The sequence below is a fragment of the Hoplias malabaricus genome, chromosome 18 (genome assembly GCF_029633855.1).
Source record: "Hoplias malabaricus isolate fHopMal1 chromosome 18, fHopMal1.hap1, whole genome shotgun sequence".
Lineage (NCBI taxonomy): Eukaryota > Metazoa > Chordata > Actinopteri > Characiformes > Erythrinidae > Hoplias > Hoplias malabaricus.
This window is the reverse complement of record NC_089817.1, coordinates 21,393,668-21,413,687: the sequence shown is the minus strand read 5'-3', so window position 1 is coordinate 21,413,687 and position 20,020 is coordinate 21,393,668. Positions and strand designations below refer to the sequence as shown.

The window sequence follows — 20,020 nt, the reverse complement described above, 5'->3', positions numbered from 1 at the left end:
ACTCCCAATTGCAGAACTTTTCTCGCCTTGCACCCAGTCATTCTGGATAGGCTCTGGACTCCTGCTTAGGACTCCAGTTTAAGTACGGAATTCCCAGCTGTTATAGGCTTAGATATTAGACTCTGCATGAAATTAGATTCTAATGTAAACAGAGCTGTACTGTTCACAGTATGATGGCAGCGTATTCCAAAGGCTTCATTTTTTCATTAAAACCAACCACACTTTTCAAAAATCTCCACCTTGTAGATCATTTTCAGCAACCTACACTACCATTTTAAAGTGAACAGGAGGCCAACACGCAGACGACAACCATGCCGATGGGGCTGCAGCAACAGACTTGTGTTGCCACTGGTTAATGGCAAGATGGAATGTGGTGACGTGTCTAGATACTAGTTACGGTGTTGGTAATGTAAGGTTACATGGAACCGACATGGTTCTTTTAGTTTTTCACTAGCCAAATCTGGTAACTGGTCCCTGGAACCGGGTATGTTTTCAGTTCCAGTTCACTCTGGGTTCCAACTGTGCCGAGTAGGTACTAAATGGTGACGTGTATACCTTGCAGAGCACTGATTGGCCAGAGAGACATCACCATGAAATGCAGAGCTCATTCAAATCCAGCACAAACCACTGCTTATTAAATCTCACAAGTTACAGCAGCTTTCACATTTATTTATTAATCGGACTCACAATAGCAGCTCGTAACTTTACCTTAAGGTGTTTGTAAGAAGTTTATATGTATACCTACAAGAAATATTGTTCTGTGAGAACTGGGTCATGAAGCCGTCTTCTGTCCAGTAGGAAAAAAGTAGTAGCAGCAGTAAAACTACTCCAAAATATTATGGTTACATTTTAGGAAATAATCTACAGTACACGTGCATTAACCAGACCACTGGGGCAATCCATTACACCACTAATAATACAAGCTTCATTTTCATAAATCCTATATAGTAAGTAATTCTTTATTTACATAGCACTTTTCTAGAACAAGTCTCAAAGTGCTTTACAGTACAACATAACATACACACCTACATACACATTTATACACATCACCAATCACAGTTCAAATACCACTAAAAGCAAAAGAATAAAATACTTCTTCAAATGTTTTTTTAGAAATAAAGACTGACGCTGAAAGTCTGTCAGTGCGGAGATTATTCCACAAACTGGGAGCATAAACTGCAAAGGCTTTATCCCCGTTTGATTTTTGTTTCTTTCGGGGGACAGCTAATAAACCCTTGTTTGAAGACCTCAGAGTTCTCACTTTGTTCAGCGGACTCAAAGTTCAGCAACATTAGCTGGGGCATCGTTGGGTAAAGCCTGATAAATTAGCTCCAGTATTTTAAAAAAGTATTCTGTATCTCACAGGTTGAGCCATGTCTTTCAGACAGGTGAATATGGCATTACAGTAGTCCAATCGGGAGGAGACAACTGCATGTTTTTCAATGTCCAAAAGGGGCAGAAAGTTTACTTTACTTTAACTTTACTAAGTTGAAGAAAACAGGATTGGAGAAGCTTCTTTATGTGAACACTGCATTTCCAAAACTAATTTGAGAACATTTTATACCATTTCTATTAGGTATATGCCGTATTGTGTGCAATAATGTTGCAAAATGGTTTTAAACTATATTAAAATAAATAAATAAAAAAAACAATATTGGGATTAACATGATATTCTGGTAGGGTCTCCCAAGGCAAATTGGTCCTAGGTGATGGGCCAGACAAAGAGTGATCCATAAAGACACGAATGAAAAAGATAACGAGGACACAGCCTCCCTTGCCCGGAGCAGGGTTACCGGGGCCTCACCCTGGAGCCAGGCCTGGGGGAGGGGCTCCTTGGCGAGCGCCTGGTGGCCGGACTTTAACCTATGGAGTCCGGCCGGGCTTAGCCCGAAGGAGATACATGGGTCCACTATCCCATGGGCCCACCACCTGTGGGAGAGGTAGTAATCCGGGTCTGGTGCATTGTGGATCAGGTGGTGGTCGGGGTCGGGGGCCCTGGCGTTCCGATCCTCGGTTACTGAAACTGGCTTTTGGAACATGGAACGTAACCTCTCTGGTGGGAAAAGAACCTGAGCTGGTGCGCGAGGTTGAGAGGTACCGACTAGATATAGTTGGGCTCACCTCGACACACAGTATGGGCTCTGGAACCAATCTCTTTGAGAGGGGCTGGATGCTCTTTCACTCTGGAGTTGCCCAGGGTGAGAGGCGTAAGGCAGGTGTGGGCTTACTCATAGCCCCCCGGCTTAGCGCCTGTACGTTGGGGTTTACCCCAGTGGACGAGAGGGTAATTTCCCTGCGCCTTCGGGTTGGGGAAAGGGCTCTGACTGTTGTTTGTGCTTATGCACCGAACAGCAGTTCAGAGTACCATGCCTTCTTGGGCACCCTAGAGGGAGTGCTGGAGAACACTCATTCTGGGGACTCCATTGTTCTGCTGGGGGACTTCAACGCTCACGTGGGTAATGACAGTGAGACCTGGAGGGGCGTGATTGGGAGGAACGGCCCCGCTGATCTGAACCCGAGTGGTGTTCAGTTATTGGATTTCTGTGCTCGTCACAGTTTGTCCATTACGAACACCATGTTCGAACATAAGGGTGTCCACAAGTACACCTGGCATCAGGAAACCCTAGGCCGCATTTCGATGATCGATTTTATAGTCGTATCATCTGACCTGCGGCCATATGTTCTGGACACTCGGGTGAAGAGAGGCGCTGAGCTGTCAACTGATCACCACCTTGTGGTGTGTTGGATCAGATGGCGGGGGAGGATACCGGACAGACCTGGCAGGCCCAAACATGTGCTGAGGGTTTGCTGGGAACGTTTGGCAGAGGAACCTGTCAGAAAGATCTTCAACTCCCACAGAGGCTGGTGACATTGAGTCCGAGTGGGCCATGTTCCGGAACTCCATTGTTGAGGCGGCTGAACGGAGCTGTGGCTGCAAGGTTGTCGGTGCCTGTCGGGGTGGCAATCCCCGCACTCGGTGGTGGACACCCCGGGTGAGGGGGGCTGTCAAGCTGAAGAAAGAGTCCTACCGAGCCTGGTTGGCTCAGGGGACTCCGGAGGCAGCCGACAGGTACCGAGGAGCCAAGCGGCTCGCGGCCTCGGCAGTCGCTGAGGCAAAAACTCGGGTGTGGGAGGAGTTCGGTGAGAACATGGAAAACGACTTGTGGTCGGCTCCGAGAAGTTTCTGGCAAACCGTCAGGCGACTCAGGAGGGGAAAGCAGTTTTCCACCAACACTGTATATGGTGGGGGTGGGGAACTGTTGACCTCGACTGAGGACGTCACCAGACGGTGGAAGGAATACTTTGAGGATCTTCTCAATCCCACCAGCACGTCTTCCGCAGAGGAAGCAGAGCTTGGGGACCCCGGGGTGGGGGGGGGGGGGGGCTCGTCTATCACTGGGGCTGAAGTGGCCAAGGTGGTAGGGAAACTCCTTTGCGGTAGGGCCCCAGGGGTGGATGAGGTACACCCCGGGTTCCTCAAGGCTCTGGATGTTGTGGGGCTGTCCTGGTTGACACGTCTTTGCAACATCGCGTGGACATCAGGGGCAGTGCCTCTGGACTGGCAGACTGGGGTGGTGGTTCCCCTTTTTAAAAAGGGGGATCGGAGGGTGTGTTACAACTATAGGGGGATCACACTCCTCAGCCTCCCCGTTAAGGTCTATGCAGGGGTATTGGAGAAGAGAGTCCGACTGATAGTTGAACCTCGGATCCAGGAGGAACAATGCGGATTCTGCCCCGGTCGTGGAACACAGGACCAGCTCTTTACCCTCGCTAGGATCCTGGAGGGTGCATGGGAGTTTGCTCAACCAGTCTACATATGTTTTGTGGATCTGGAGAAGGCATTCGACCGTGTCCCTCGGGGTATTCTGTGGGGGGTGCTCAGGGAGTATGGGGTACTGGGCTCTTTGTTATGAGCTATCCAGTCCCTGTACAAACAGAGCAGGAGTCTGGTTCGTATGGCTGGCAGTAAGTCCGACTGGTTGGACTTTCCAGTCGGAGTTGGACTCCGTCAGGGCCGCCCGTTGTCACCGGTTCTGTTCACAATTTTTATGGACAGAATTTCTCGGCGTAGCCAAGTGGCGGAGGGTGTCCGGTTTGGTGGTCTCAGGATCCCATGTCAGGATCAACCAGTTTGCAGCCGAGTGTGAAGCGGTAGGGATGAGGATCAGTACCTCCACGTCCGAGTCCATGGTACTCAGTCGGAAAAGTGTGGAGTGCTCTCTCCAGGTTGGAAGTGAGATCCTGCCTCAAGTGGAGGAGTTTAAATACCTCGGGGTCTTGTTCACGAGTGAGGGAAAGATGGAGCGTGAGATTGACAGGCGGATCAGTGCAGCGTCAGCAGTAATGCGGGCTCTGTACCGGTCCGTTGTGGTGAAGAAAGAGCTGAGCAGAAAAGCAAAGCTCTCGATTTACCGTTCAATCTACGTCCCAACCCTCACCTATGGTCACGAGCTTTGGGTAGTGACCGAAAGAACGAGATCGCGGGTACAAGCGGCTGAAATGAGTTTTCTCCGCAGGATGTCTGGACTCTCCCTTAGAGACAGGGTTAGGAGCTCGGACATCCGGGAGAGACTCGGAGTGGAGCCGCTGCTCCTCCACGTCGAGAGGAGCCAGTTGAGGTGGTTTGGGCATCTGGTTCGGATGCCTCCTGGACGCCTTCCTGGAGAGGTGTTCCGGGCATGTCCAACGGGGAGGAGGCCCCGGGGCAGACCAAGAACACGCTGGAGAGACTATATGTGTCGACTGGCCTGGGAACGCCTCGGTATACCCCCGGAGGAGCTGGCATCGGTGGCTGGGGAGAGGGAGGTCTGGGTTTCTTTGCACGGTAAATTTGCTCCAACTGCTTCCCCCGCGACCCGGATAAGCGGTGGATAATGGATGGATGGATGGATATTCTGACATGTTTACATAATGACGTCATGCAGTTACTTGTAATATGGCGTACATTCATTACATGAGTCATTTAGTCACAACGACAGGTGGAAATTTGCTCTGCATTCAAAACTTTCCTCTAAAAGATGAGTGGCTTTAGTCGCGTGGATGTGGTTTGGAAAAAATATCAATATTTTAATTTTTTTTTTTATACCATGTCAGAATCTTGGTAAGGTATGGTTGTTTACAAAATAAGCAAATGTTCACATATTTGTTGTTTCTTCTGAATGTTTAAAATTGTTAGATTTTTACTAACAAAATGTCACTGAACATATTTAAATAAGAAATGTAATATTTTATTAATATTAATCCAAAATGTATTATTTTGTTGTAATAGGGTGTTAAATGAATACAATTATTTTCATATCATTTCATATTGCCAAATATCACCAAGAATATCACCAAAATATCATGATATTATTTTAGGCCCATATCACCCACCCCTAATTTCTATACACTGCAGCAAGGCCACCACTTTTGCCGTAGGTTCTCAGGGAGTTAAAAAACAAGTACTCCTGTTGTTACAACCATACAACAGCGCAATGTCTGACCTGCTGAGTCCATGCAATGTCTGACCTGTTGGGTCCATGCAAATACATACCACAGTGTGGTGTCTCGTCAATCGGCCCAGTGAAATGAGGAATTATGTCGCCAAATATGTCCACATATCAAAGCCACTTATTGCAATCCTCCACGGAGTGCGGCGCGACCTGGTACCGTTTGAGATCCATTGTCTGGTCAGAGAAGCGTACACTCTAGAACTGCTGCAGGGTTTTCCGTACTGCTAAGTGCAAAAAACCACCAGCTCTCTTGCCGTGCTTCCTCTTTTGTTGACACCGGCAGTTCGAGGCCTTTGCACTGCGAGAAATATTGCAAATTTCCATGGCCACCGGTAATATTAGAGGAAGTCAGATATGATTGTACTCAGTTCCAAGATTAAACCTTGGATCACGCATAGATGTAACAAAAGATCGAATATGTAATAACGAATGTGTAATAACGTCTTCCTGTCATAGAAACAGCTTGTATGTGAGTATATGCAGATAAAACTAAAAGAAACATAAGCAGCACAGATAAAAGCACACCTGATACTTTGCCATGCAACGGCACCATCTTGCACTGTAATTAAAAGTAATTACATTCTATGCATCCTAATAATCAGAAGTCTATGCAAGAGAAACACATTCATCATGACCACCAGTGACAGGATTTGTCCTACTGCTGCAAAATGAGAAACAAGCAAACACCATACAGTCAAGATAAAGTGTTCCAGACCACCAGCGCTCCACCAGCATTAAGCAAATTTAATGTTCAGCAGCACTGTCCAGCCTCTACTAGCTACTTGTTTGGCATACAGAATTACATTGAGATAACCATTAACAATTATTTCCCCAATGTTTTAAAAATTTTATGCATCCAGGCAAAGCACCCTGAGTGTGGACCAAAAAATGAATTAATTAATAACAAACTTAAACTGAAAAAGGTCCGCAAATAAATGATTTATTGGAAATGCAAATATATTTAAGTCTAAGAATAAATAAATTAATGAATAAATAAATAAATCTTTGAATTTGTGTACTGACAAATCAAAGATTTTATTCATGTTATACTGTTGATGCACTCATAATCTGTCATTGTTTTAATTGGGTATATAGCTGTGTGCAGAATTTATCTATCACATTCAGGCTCATTAAATAACAGTAGGTACACACCTGCAATCAATTAGTGATTCAGTCTAACAATTTGTTCAACAGTTCGGGTAGGACTTTCCTGATATTTATTCAGCTGCATCTCACAACATAGGCCATTGTCTGAAAATAGCTTAAAGCATCAAAAGGGATTTCACTGTTGAAAGGTATCACTCAGGGTTTTAATACAACAAATTCTAAATCCATGGTCACACCGTTTCTGTCAGTGAGTTTTAGCATGATAAATTCCACTCATTTAATTAAGATATGTCACAACAAATTTTGGCAAATTTCACATTCATGAGTTCCAGGTGAAAACAATGTTTGACTCTGTTTCATGTAAAGTTCAACTGTGAAATTTGAAGTGCAAATTTGTGTCTGACCAATAGAGCTGCTTCTTCAGCTACGTGACCTATGACGCACTCCATACTGCCTCTGATCTCTCTGAGCCAATATGGACGAATACACACATCCAACTGTAGTGGTTTCAAAACAGGAGATAAGATCAGTCTTTTCTGCACATAAAATACAAACACAAGCAAATGTAACAGTAAAAGTAAAGGTAACAAAACTCTTCTCTGTGAAATCACCACCTTTGTTGCTATTGCTACGATACAAGCTCTCTTCAGAAATTAAACGTTTGAACCAAAATGAGGGACTGTTTACAGCACGTATTTCGAGATAGAAATTAAAAAAAAAATTTAAATAAATAAAACACACATACACAAGACACCTAGTATGACTAGGGCTCAAAGCATTAGATCAGGGTTGGGCAATCTTAATCGGCAAAGGCCCAATGTGGCTGCTTGATTTAAGTCCATTCAGGCCAGAGCACATCTGATTTCATTCCTTTAATTAGTTGGTCTCAGTAAAACTGATCATGTGACCTTGTAGTTAGGAACAAAAAACCAGCAGCCACACTGGACCTTTGTGGATAAGACTGCCCACCCCTGCATTAGATATACCTTGGAACACAGTGAAGACAGTCATCAACATGTGGATAAAATATGGCACAGCAGTGACATTAACAAGACTCAATGCTCCTCCAAAACTAATGTTATTGTAGGCCTCTTGGCAGCCTACAGGACCACTTTTCTTCTTGTGCTTTCATCAAAAGATTTGCAGGAATTTCTGGCAAATAGTGGTTGTGTATTACAGGGTATATCATTCCTCCATATTATTCATATGTCTGGAATGTGCAGAAGCCTATTCTTACATAGAAAAACATCCAAGCCCAACTACATTTTACAGGGTACACCAAGTGAGCCAAAAGCATGTGGGAAGAAGTGTTGAAAAGTGTTTGACCGTAATTCCAAATGTTATATCTGACGCAAAAACAACAATAACATTTGATTCAAGGTGGAGGGAATAATAAAAACAGTTCCAAATATTAGTTTTAGCACAGGCCTGTATTAAAAGCTGAAGCTAAATGTGAATTTCACTTTTCACTATGAAAATCACACCTCCATATCAACAAAAGGATGGCTTCACAAGAAAAACATCCAAGCTGCAGAATAGCCCAGCCACAGCACAGACCTGGATTCATTTTAAAAAAAAAAAAAAAAAAAAAAAAAAAAAAAAAAAAAAAGTGACATGATGCCATTTGTGCACAGTAGATACTCCAATCTGACAGGTTCAGAGTACTCTGAAAAGTGTGGGCAAAGATTACCATGTCAACATGTGCCATCCTGACAGAATCCTACACAAAAAGGGGGAATGTTTTCATAAAATGTTAAAGATGATCCAGCAGAGCATGAGATTAAGGGCATGGAGACTTGGGCAACCACGTTATTATAAATTTATTTTGATTCTCCCTAATAAGATTTAAGTTTTTCAACTGAAGGGTACAGATTTGTCACATTAAAGATGGGAAAAGTTCTGAAATAATTCCTTTTAATGTTCTGGCTTTGCCTTTTTACAATTATACTTGAAGATGAATTTAGTAAAATATGGGAGCTATCAGCATACCAGTGCAAATCTGATAGCATGAACACCTGACAAGCAAGATAAATAGAGGAGAGGAAAGAAAGAAAGGTTGATTAAAATAGCTAATGTTAAGTTGGATAGCTTTTACAGTTGAAAACATTTAGAATGTTACCTTCAGTTTGGCACATACTGCCTAATGAATGGAGCCTGTTTAGATTCCGCAAATAAGCTTTAAAATAGTGCCGTCAAGGCTAATGTGTTAATTTTTTTAACATGGATTAATCATATGACCAAGGTTGACATCAACTTTTATTTAATAAATTAAGAGATTAACTACACTGAAATAATTATATTAAAGAAAATAATAATAATTAGATTCCTCTATCCAATTTGTCAGGTATACTACACTAAGTTACACATATGTATTACTCCTCCCCATACAAAGAATTACTAATATTTTAATATTGTTGCAGTTAATAAGAGTATTGAATATGAATACAATTTGTTTTGTGTTGTTCTTACATTGATTCTTTTGTTTTAACTTTAAAAATCCATTTATTAAAAGCTTCAGTCTTAAAGAAACGTGTGATTAATCCCGTGATTAAACCTCTGGCAGAGTTAGCCTATGATACATCCATGAAATAACAAAAAAAAAAAAAAAAGGGAAAATTAAGTGCTCTAAGCCAGGCTGCAGTCTATGAAACTGAAGGGTGCCTGCATCTGCTACTAAAAAGAATTTTTCTGTCCAATGTAAATCATTTTATTTTTCATATTTTGACCACACATTTATCATTCTTGCAACAAGACTCATTGCTCAATTATCCCTGGCAATTAATATGAGCAGAAGATATTGTATTTTTATAGAACATGTATGACATTATTTAAAATTTCTAAGATTTGATAAACTTATAAAGATAAATTAATAAAGAGTAGTGACATGAAAAATTCCCATGAATTCAATATTATGCTCTAATTATATTTTTTCAATGAAAGCTAGATAAATGTGTTGTCTTGATAATAAAACAAAGTTATTCAATGTTTATTAAGTATTCATAACTTATTCAAAGGCACAAATCTTTTCTCTACCACATTATTCACAATTGCAAGGGTGTCTCTACAGGTTGGCTTCTGCCCACCCACCCGCCACCCAGATTCTTCTTTTGACTTATCTTTATAAAAATGAAAAATGGCATTCCTCTGTTCTAAATATTAAAATTATCCCTTGCCCCCACTCTCAGTCTAAAATGTAGCCATTTCAAATTAACTTTATTTATTTAACGTTACACTTATATAGTGCCTTTCTAGAAACCCACTTTACAATCAACACTATACATTTAACACACACACTGGCGAGAAGCGGCAGCCAAAACGTACACAGCATACTCTCAACCAGGAACAACCGTCCACCTAGAGGACTGCATCAGGACCTAGGGGCTTTACAAATAATTCAGAACTGTCTTACATTCAACAGCTAACGAAAACATGAGAAAATGACATGGCAAAGTGTGCTTCCTCACTCACACAGAGACATGAGAACAAGTCTCTCAGAATCTGCATTGACCCAGTCTCATCTCTACAGACTAGACCTCCTGGTTTTATATGAGGTTCATGGGATTTACCTGCACAAATTTCTGTCCTTACTGAATGTGAGATCACTATCAAGTCTAAATGCTTTTAATTCAATCATCACTTGCTTCAGTCCCAGTTTCACAGATTCTCTTTAAAAATGTGGTCCTCCAAGGGTCTGTCAATTATGACAATGACTCTATTTAGAACCATTATCAAGCTTACAGGACTTCCTACATTGTTAAAGTGCTCTTAATACATCCCCTGGCAAAAACTATGGAATCACAACCCTTGTAGGACTTTAAATATTTTAATTTTGTAGACAAAAAGATTAATCATAGGAGATATTCCACAAAACTATATTTTCTCTTTTTTTTTTTTTTTTAGATAAAGTAGATGTATATGGAATCACTCAAGTGATAAGAAAATATTATGGAAACATGCAAAAAACACTGCACAATTAGTACCTCAATACACCACTTCTGCCTTTAATAACAACTTATATTCTGAAGCATGGACTTCACTCATGCCAAACAGCATTCTTCATCAATCCAGCACCATCTGTCTCTTCCTGCTGTTGCCAGATAAGCTTTGCAGGTTGGAGCCTTGTCATTAACCATTTTCATTCATTTCCACCAGTGATTTTCAACTGGATTGAGATCCTGACTCAAGTAGGCCATGATACTGACATATATCTTTCTTGAAGGAAAGTTTATGTCCTTTGCCTTATTGCAAGATGCATTCATTCATATATATATATATATATATAAATAACACACACAAAAAGGATCACATCCTAGTAATGCCTCTGCACAAATGTGTGAAATAACTGAATTGACTACACCAGGAACATGGCTCACGATGCGTACCTGCAATCTGACCAGCACAACCAAGTAGCGGCAAATAGAATGGGTGACTAAAAGATTGTCTTTGTTAGTCAGGAAATACTGGAAGTAGTAAAACATGCACATACTATGTGCTCTTATGAGTGCATGAAAGAAAAAGAAAACAAACAGAACTTAGAATGTCATAAAAAGCGAACTGTAGTTCAAACAGTAGAAAATGCTGGCAAGCAGCCTATGGCCTTACTAGGACATCTAATAAAAATATAACTTCAACATTACGTAACATTTTTATCTTAAATATAGCTTCAAAATCATTGCAATGTAGTGACCTGTAATAAGGAGATCACTGACTATGCGCATGCTACTCCAGGCTCAGCACAGTAGAAACTAGACTTTGAAAACTTTGTAGGGGGGAGTAGGAAACCTCTCTCAAAAACTGTGTAAAGCTTCACAGTACAAGCCATATGCATTAACAGCTGTGAAGGAAATGAAGAGAAAAGAACTTGACTGAGAAAGCAGACAATTGTGACTTGATTTCAAGACGGTGCTGGAAAAGTGAAAACACACTTTGAAATTCTAGGGGAAGCTCACAAGCAAAAATGCCAAATTTGCATAGTTACTTTAACTAACCTACTAAACCAAAGTCACAGGACTAGGTCGTGTGCATCGCTATAATTTGAGTAGTTTGCAAAAAACAAAGAAATAAATCATTAACCGACTTTGCAGCTCTAACTGACTGTAAATTTCATTTGCTAGTTCAAATATAAAAGTTACTTATTGTAATACGAGGCAAACGAGGTAGTTTTATCAATGGAATAAATGCTTTTTGTTTATTAATAACTGCTAATTGTTTATTACCACATGACGTTATTTTTTAACCCCAAATATGACAATGTTTTACACAGCCCACAGAGACTACTGAGGGGTTATCGACCATTACATTAAATCAATGAGCCTTGCCAGCAGAACGCTTAATAACAGTTTGATAACAACTCCGAGAGAACAACGAACTACACAGCTCAGAGTATAAAACCAGCAAGACACACATAACATCGTAATTTTTTGCCTAACTGCCGTTACGAGCTTAGGCTGATTTAATAAGCAGCAGCTACCTGGCTGTTGACTAGTCGGTAAATTTTAGCTGGTATAGATGGCCCACAGCTGATGGGAGGTCACTTTTCAACGAACCAAGACAGCTATTCGTTGTGCAAGTTACCTAGGCGATATAAAAATACAAAATTGACACTCAGTCCTTAGACATTTAAAGGGTACCTGCAGGTGTTCCTGAAATCTAATGGGTAGGATCTGAGCCATGGTCGCTTCCCCTCTTCTCTCTGTTCCGTGGTCCTGTTCTTACTAACGTGAAAAAACGGCAACAACCGCTTCTTTTTTTAGATCAGAGCCAAATACAGCGGATCAATAACGCCTGTGAATGTATCGGAGAGTTGTACTACCGCTACCCTACACAGCTCTGCCCGAAGAAAGTAAAACAGGCTACAGCTCCAGATCGCTCAGCCGAGGCCGCTGGAACCTGCAATGGCGGCGGAATTTGTCCGGGGTGGAAAAGCTCCGGAAATGGGTCCCGATTTAAACCGCGCGGAGGGATACTGAGAATGATTTTTTTTTATTCTTGTTCAAAGGTTCTGCGCCACACAATTATTAACGGACTTGTCAATTAGTGAAGTGTTTCCTTGCACTGAACAATACACAAGACACGAAGTATTTGAAATATACAGGTCAACAACAGAGGCACTATTTCTTTACGTTTCGCCCTTTGATTTTTGCCACATCATTCGTTCTCGTGAACTGACGTCAGTTCCGATACATTTTCTTTTCACTGCGCGCACCTTCAGTGAAACGTACCTCAGTCACGAGGTATTATGTGTGTAATGATAACCATACACTAAAAAAAAATCTAAATATGCTGTGTTTTAACTAACAGACTATTATAATGCAAAGACTGTGATCCTGCAGTGTTATTGCATCAACATATGTTTTTTTTAAATAAATTATATATTAATATACGTTATTATACGTTGTAAAATAATATATTCCAAATCGCTATTTACTTTCCTTTTTAGTCCATAGGCCATTTTTCTGTTTATAAGTGGTGTCAGAAAGTCAGTGTATAAGAATTTAAACTTTTGTTTAACTGTCAACTATAGGCTGTTTTTACAGACACTTCTCCACAGTCATGTGAAAATAAAGCTGTATATTTGGCTTTTAGTTAATTCAGTTCACCTGAACACATTCTGCCCATTTGGTTTTTTATGCATTGCAATCACCCCAAACAACTCATGTACACCTGTGAGTGAATTGTGACATCCATTGCAAATTGGTTTATCCATGTCACCTTTAAAAATGGAGCCCAGCTATGTCAGTCAGTGCACTTCACGCATTATACAACTATGATTAATACTACAAACAATGCACTAAATCTTAGGAAGACTTTGAGCTTGTGTATTGCTTTGTGTAGACTTTTGAAATAAAGCATATAATTTCATCTGTTACAAGCAAATTAAACATGGTTGTGATTTGCTATAGCATTATTTATTGCATCGTGATTTCACCCCTCTCTTTTTTTACTGAATGGTACAGTTTGATTCTGGCCGAGTGGGACATGTGAAATGTGTATGCTCAGCTCAGTTGTCGTTAGTCCTAACGTGAGCACTACCATTACACAGGTACACACCTGAGACGTAGCTAAAGCCTTGCTCACACTACAAGATAATCGGGGCAAATTTGAGGCCGATTCAGTCTTCCCGACAATCGCAAAAGGTCCTCCATTTTAGGGTGATTGTAAACGGTAATCGTCCTGTAGTGTGGGGAGTCTAAAATCCAATCTTTACTTCCCCGATCTTCTCCCAGAGCAGTCGCGGCTGCCCCGATTGTGAATCGTAAATATGAAACGTTAGATAAATATTTACGATAATCCTGTAGTGAGGGATGGACCTCGATTCTCGTGTAGCATTGATCGGAAAGTGTGTGGTGTTTTTATTCAGGGCGGATCGTGTTATGTGAGGACTTTGAGGACTAAAAACGATCAAGCACTGAAAACTTAGTGAAAAATGTCTTTATGTGTGAGGCGTCTCACGTTTACAACATCAGTTAGGATTGTAAAAATCCTGTAGTGTGAGCCAAGTTTAAGCAGGTGGTTGTGAGGTGAACTAACTATCAACATTTGATACGTAGATTTCGTATTAACCTGGTTGGATTATCAATATAATGTACAATAAGCAGTGCAGTGTAATTTTATTTAAATGCTCTATAAATATAATTGTATTTAAATACTTTATTAAAATACAATAAACACATTCATTGCCACGGGAGATCAAATGAATGTAATGTAGAATGTCTGCACGTAACTATCTGAATATGTGAGATAAACTACTAGGCTAATGCGTGAGGTAAAATATTAGCCAACATGATGCTGGTGCTAATAACTGGTTTTTGAAATCTTGATTACTGTTGATGTTTGCTGGAGGGCCCGGGCTCTGAAATATCGATAATATGCATAATACAGAAGAATAATATGCATAATACAGTTATACATTCATGCTGACACAGTGATGCATGCTATTTCTCTCAACACATGAACATTTGGATTGAATGAACTCTATACTACGTAGCCTAACAATAGCTGCTCATAAAATAAAATAAGTATCTTAAAACAGTGTGAAAGTGACCATGGGATTTTAATTTTAAGGGAACAGTCTTTTCAATCTAATTTTTAAAGTTGTGCATTTAAAATGACAGGTAAGTAAGTGGCATCACAATATAAAGGTGAATAGAATTGTTCAGGGTCAGCCAAAAGCAGACTTGAATTTAGTTAGCTAGTGCTAAAAAAACAACAAAAAAAAAAACAGGTTGGGGGGTTGTAATCTTTCATGAGGCGCATGATTTCTAGCGGAGTCTCTGATTTTCTGCTCAAAGCCACATTTTGTTCATTAAATACCAAGTCTACATTGCAATATTCAAACAAATTATTCTCTACACACGCTAACCCTTTTAAAACATGGTATACATGCCTGAATATTGAGTCATCTTTTCAAAACACTGTCACGTGTTTTCTATCCAAGAGGAACATGTAGACAATTGTAGCAAAACAACTCTCAAAATTCTAACAGTTGATGGCATTACAGAAACAATATTACTTTCCAAGTTTCAGTTCTTCCAGCAGATAACAGATGTTAAGGTATACACTGTATTTTTCCTGGAAACCTGGAAGTGTGTGGGTGTGTATCTCTGTGTGTCAATATGAGTGAGTGAGAAAGTCTCTGTGTGTGTGTGCTGTGCATGTCCTCCTGTCTGGTCAGTGAAGCTGGGAGTGTAGAAACAAAGAGGTGGTCATAATGTTATGGCTGATCGGTGTATGAGATTGACTGTGACATCATCAATGTCAGTTAAGATTTGAATTCGAACATTCCATCCATTCATTTAAGTATTTTTTTAAACATATTTTAATGCGGGCGGCACACGGGTGGTGAAGCACATAGTGTTGCAGTCACACAGCTCCAGGGACCTGGAGGTTGTGGGTTCGAGTCCGGGTGACTGTCTGTGAGGAGTTTGGTGTGTTCTTCCTGTGTCCGTGTGGGTTTCCTCCGGGTGCTCTGTTTTCCTCCCACAGTCCAAAAACACACGTCGGTAAGTGAATTGCCGACTCAAAAGTGTCTGTACGTGTGAGGTTGTGTGTTGCCCTGTTAAGGACTGCCGCTAGTTCTGGCCTTGCACCCAGTGATTCCGGGTAGGCTCCAGACCCACCGTAACCCTGAATTGGATAAGCGGTTTCAGATAATGAATGAATATTTAAATGCAAATTTATTAAAAATGACAAATCCAATCAATAAGTTAAGTGGTTCAGAATGTATTAATTGCAGAAAATTGGATAATAATAATAATAATAACCATATTTGCATTTCCTGAAGGAAATACATAGTGCTTGAAAAGAGATGGAAGTGTGTGAGTGTGTGTCTCTTTGTGTCAATATGTGTGAGAAAAATTAGCTGTGTCAGAAACTGTGCCCTGTTTGCTATATAGTGCACTATCTTGGGGTTTCACCATTTTGTAATAGTGTCCGAAAACATAGTGGACAATTTTCAGTGCACTTAAACAATCCCAAAATACACTGCAAAAAAGTAGTGTACAACCAATTTACACTAGCAGATATCAGATTACCTATAATCAACTGTGTTGTTTGGTGAAAACCCGCATGAGGTAGGGTTCGACATCATTCACTACCCCCTCCTGAATTTAGTTCCTATAGTAGTGCACTATATAGTGAATAATATTGGGAATAGTGAATAGGGAACCATTTCGGACACAGAGAGTGTGTCTGTAACTGTGTGATTTTGAGTGTGCTTGTGATTTTATATGGGTGCGCATGTGTGATAGTGTCAATGTATATGATTGAGTGTACACTCAATAATAATCATAACAATAACAACCATAACATTATGACCACCACCAGTGGATAAGACACAGCAGTGCTGATGAAGTTTTTTAACCTTGTGTCCAGTCACTTCTCCCTCGTTGGTCCACCTTGTAGATGTAAAGTCAGAGACAGTAGCAATGTGTGGAAGGAAGATGAGGAATAAAAATATAATCCTTTTCAAGCAATATAACTATGTTCCCTAACATATGGGATATGTACAATTGGACCATGACAGTTTTCCTGAGAATGGAGGGTCATGAAATTTCTACCAGTAATCAACAAAAAATTCAACATACATGGCCTTTGGTCCCAAATGTGTACAGATGTAATACACAAATACAGTAAAAAATGTTATTATTTCATTATTTTCTTTTTCTTCCCCACTCTCTACTTGCTTCTGTATTGTGTTGTAGACCCACACTGACCACTCAATCCAGAAAGCCCTTTTGGATGAGTCCATGTTATTGACAGTGCTTCAACACCAGCATATGTCTCAGAGTGAGTTTAGAATCAGGTGTGGTTAATCTACATCAGATATTCCTCAGTGTGTCATCTGTTCATTCAGAAATACTTATCAGTTGTTTCAGTATCACTTTTCAGCTGCTGATGTTGCAGAAGTAGACGTTTTATACTGTATTTAAGATTTTGACAATTGGGTTTTCATTTCTGCCATGCTGTGTGCAAGCATTTGTAAATTTATCAAAACAGATCCATAGTTTTGGTATTTGGAAAGCTTGTATGAGCAGAAAATATAAGCATTTTAGAAACGTTAATTTACTGCATATTTTGTGAAAACACATGAATTTTGTTAATGGTATAATTCAAAACTGACCGATGATTGGCTAATAGTGTTTAGAGTTTTGAAATTGTGATTACAGACTGGACAAAGTGATGTTAGCAATTGTAAAAACTGTATTTTGTGTTTGTGTTCTGTGTGTTTAGTGTGCGGTGATTACACTTTGTTTGTGTGTATAGTTTGCAGCATTTGTGTAGTGTGCAGTGTGCGCTGTGATTGATGTTTGTGTTGGACTGCATCGGGCACTAGGGTTTCACCCAGGACAGAGTGCCAATCCATATCTGGGTTCACACACATTCACTCATAAATACAGACATTCATTCACATACACACCAGGACAGTTATTAGAGAAGCCAATTCACCTACCCTCCATGATTTTGGACTGTGGGAGGAAACCGGAGCGCCTGGAGGAAACCCACGCAGACACGGACATGGAAACTCCACCCAGACGGGACTTGAACCCAAGATCCCAGCGATGGGAGGCGAACATGCTAACCACTACCCACCATGCCGCTAAATGTGCAATTGTGTTTGTTCAGTGTGCTGTAATTATGTTTGTGGAAAGTACAGGTATTGTGTTGTGTTTTTGCAGTGTGCAGTGATTGTGTTGTGGTTGCGTGTGTAAAGTGCTGTGATTGTGTTGTGGTTGTGTGTGTAGTGTGCGGTGATTGTGTTGTGTATGGTGCTTGTGTTGTGTGTGTGTAGTGTGTGGTGTTTGTGTTATGTGTGTGTAGTGGGTGGTGAATGTCTTTTGTTTGTGTGTGTAGTGTGCAGTGTGTGCTGTGATTGTGTTGTTTTTGCAGTGTGCAGTGATTGTGTTGTGGTTGTGTGTAGTGTGTGGTGATTGTGTGTGTAGTGTGCTGTGATTGTGTTGTGTTTGTGGAGAGTGCAGTGATTGTGTTGTGGTTGTGGAGAGTGCAGTGATTGTGTTGATTATGATGTTTGTGTTGTGTGTGTTGTATTTGTGTAATGTGCTGTATTTTTGTTGTGTGACTAGTGTTTGTGTTGTGGTTGTGTGTGTAGTGTGCGGTGATTGTGTTGTGTATGTTGTGTGTATTGTATTTGTGTAATGTGCTGTATTTTTGTTGTGTGACTAGTGTGTGGTGATTGTGTTGTGGTTGTGTTTGTAGTGTGCGGTGATTGTGTTGTGTTTGTGGAGAGTGCAGTGGTTGTGTGTGTAGTGTGCGGTGATTGTGTTGTGTATGTTTGTGTTGTATTTGTGTAATGTGCTGTATTTTTGTTGTGTGACTAGTGTGTGGTGATTGTGTTGTGCTTGTGCAGAGTGACATCATCAATTTGACCTTTACAAATATTCTGCCAGTCATGTTTATGGGGGAATTTTGTATGATAATTTTATTAGAATCGTAACTTGGATCCAGCTGATATTTGCTGTGATGAGTCCTGGTGTGTCCAGGTTTCACCATCTTGTCAATGTAGCTTGACTGAATGAGTTAAATTGTCTGAGTTAGAGCAGTATGAAATTTTGGCCAATGTATTCCTATGGGTAAAATCCTGATTTTAGAAGATCATATTCCAAAATCCGTAAGTTGGATTGCTCTAAAAAGCACAAGCAACCAGAGTGGGTATAGGTCCTATGATCCTGTGAAGTGTCATGATTCTAGCTTGAAAACTGTGGGATGAGAATCATTATAATTTTTGAGAGTAGAATTACTAAGAACAGTAATTGGCTTGGACAATAATCAATTATTTCATTTTAAATGTTTATACCCATCATAAAATGTGTATTTATATATAAATGTAGAATACATAACCTCAAGGAATGTTGCAAATGCTGAATTTTGCTAATATTCAGAATTTTGAAAGATACAGTTTTCAGTGAAAATGACTATAAAAAAAGAACCTTTCCTAGTCACTCATGATGTAACACTCTTGTGGGAATGTGGAGAAATACAGTGATTCATTAAGCAAACAGGCAAAAGCTCTGAGAGAAGAAATATGTCCACATGCTTTTGGTCAAATAGTGTATATAAAATGACCTGGTGATGAGTTATACACACCACAGCGCTTTTTTGTTTAAAGACAATGGAAATTTTATTGCAAATTTATATTTGGTAAAAATTGAACATCACACACAAAGGTACTTTAAAAAAATACCCTCATTGTTTTTCCACAAGAAATATATTAACAGAACCTAAATTATTACCCATATAGTAAAGAATATGGATATGATACAGCTTTTACAGTCATTATTTAGTGCAGCCATCATTCACCCTCCATTCTCTAATATAAATTTTAATTGGTATACTACTTTTAACTATTTTGCCCTCAGTTGGTATTAACAATGTATTGAAACATGGGCAGGCGGCACGGTAGAATTCAACTTTATTGTCATTGCACATGTCGCAAGTACAAAGCAAGGAAATGCTGTTTGCCTCCATCCAGAAGTGCTTAGTAGTATAAAAAAAAAATATATATATATATATATATATATATATATATAAATATGTATATTACAAATGTACAGTAAATTGTTTGGGTATGCTGTGAATAAATATAAGTATGTACAGGTAATGAATGTGCAGACTATGAATAAGTTATAAATATCAATGTGAAGGTGTATAAACAGAGTATAATAAATAATATATAATATATATATATATAGCAGCAGGTAGTGTCGCAGTCACACAGCTCCAGGGGCCTGGAGGTTGTGGGTTCGATTCCCACTCCGGGTGACTGTCTGTGAGGAGTTGGTGTGTTCTCCCCGTATCCGCGTGGGTTTCCTCCGGGTGCTCCGGTTTCCTCCCACAGTCCAAAAACACACGTTGGTAGTTGAATTGGTGACTCAAAAGTGTCCGTAGGTGTGAGTGTGTGAGTG

The 20,020-nt window shown here is 40.2% G+C and overlaps 1 protein-coding gene across 2 annotated transcripts in view; it reads right to left on the bottom strand.

Annotated features, from left to right (window-relative positions):
• The window catches only part of cltca (clathrin, heavy chain a (Hc)), a 72,369-nt gene extending 59,868 nt beyond the window's left edge, over positions 1 to 12,501 (bottom strand). For both annotated transcript variants that reach the window (XM_066651222.1, XM_066651223.1), the window contains exon 1: positions 12,230 to 12,501. In XM_066651222.1, the coding sequence (XP_066507319.1) occupies positions 12,230 to 12,271 (42 nt within the window). In that variant the 5' untranslated portion in view covers positions 12,272 to 12,501. The remainder of the gene's footprint in view (positions 1 to 12,229) is intronic.
• Between the last annotated feature and the right edge of the window lie 7,519 nt (positions 12,502 to 20,020).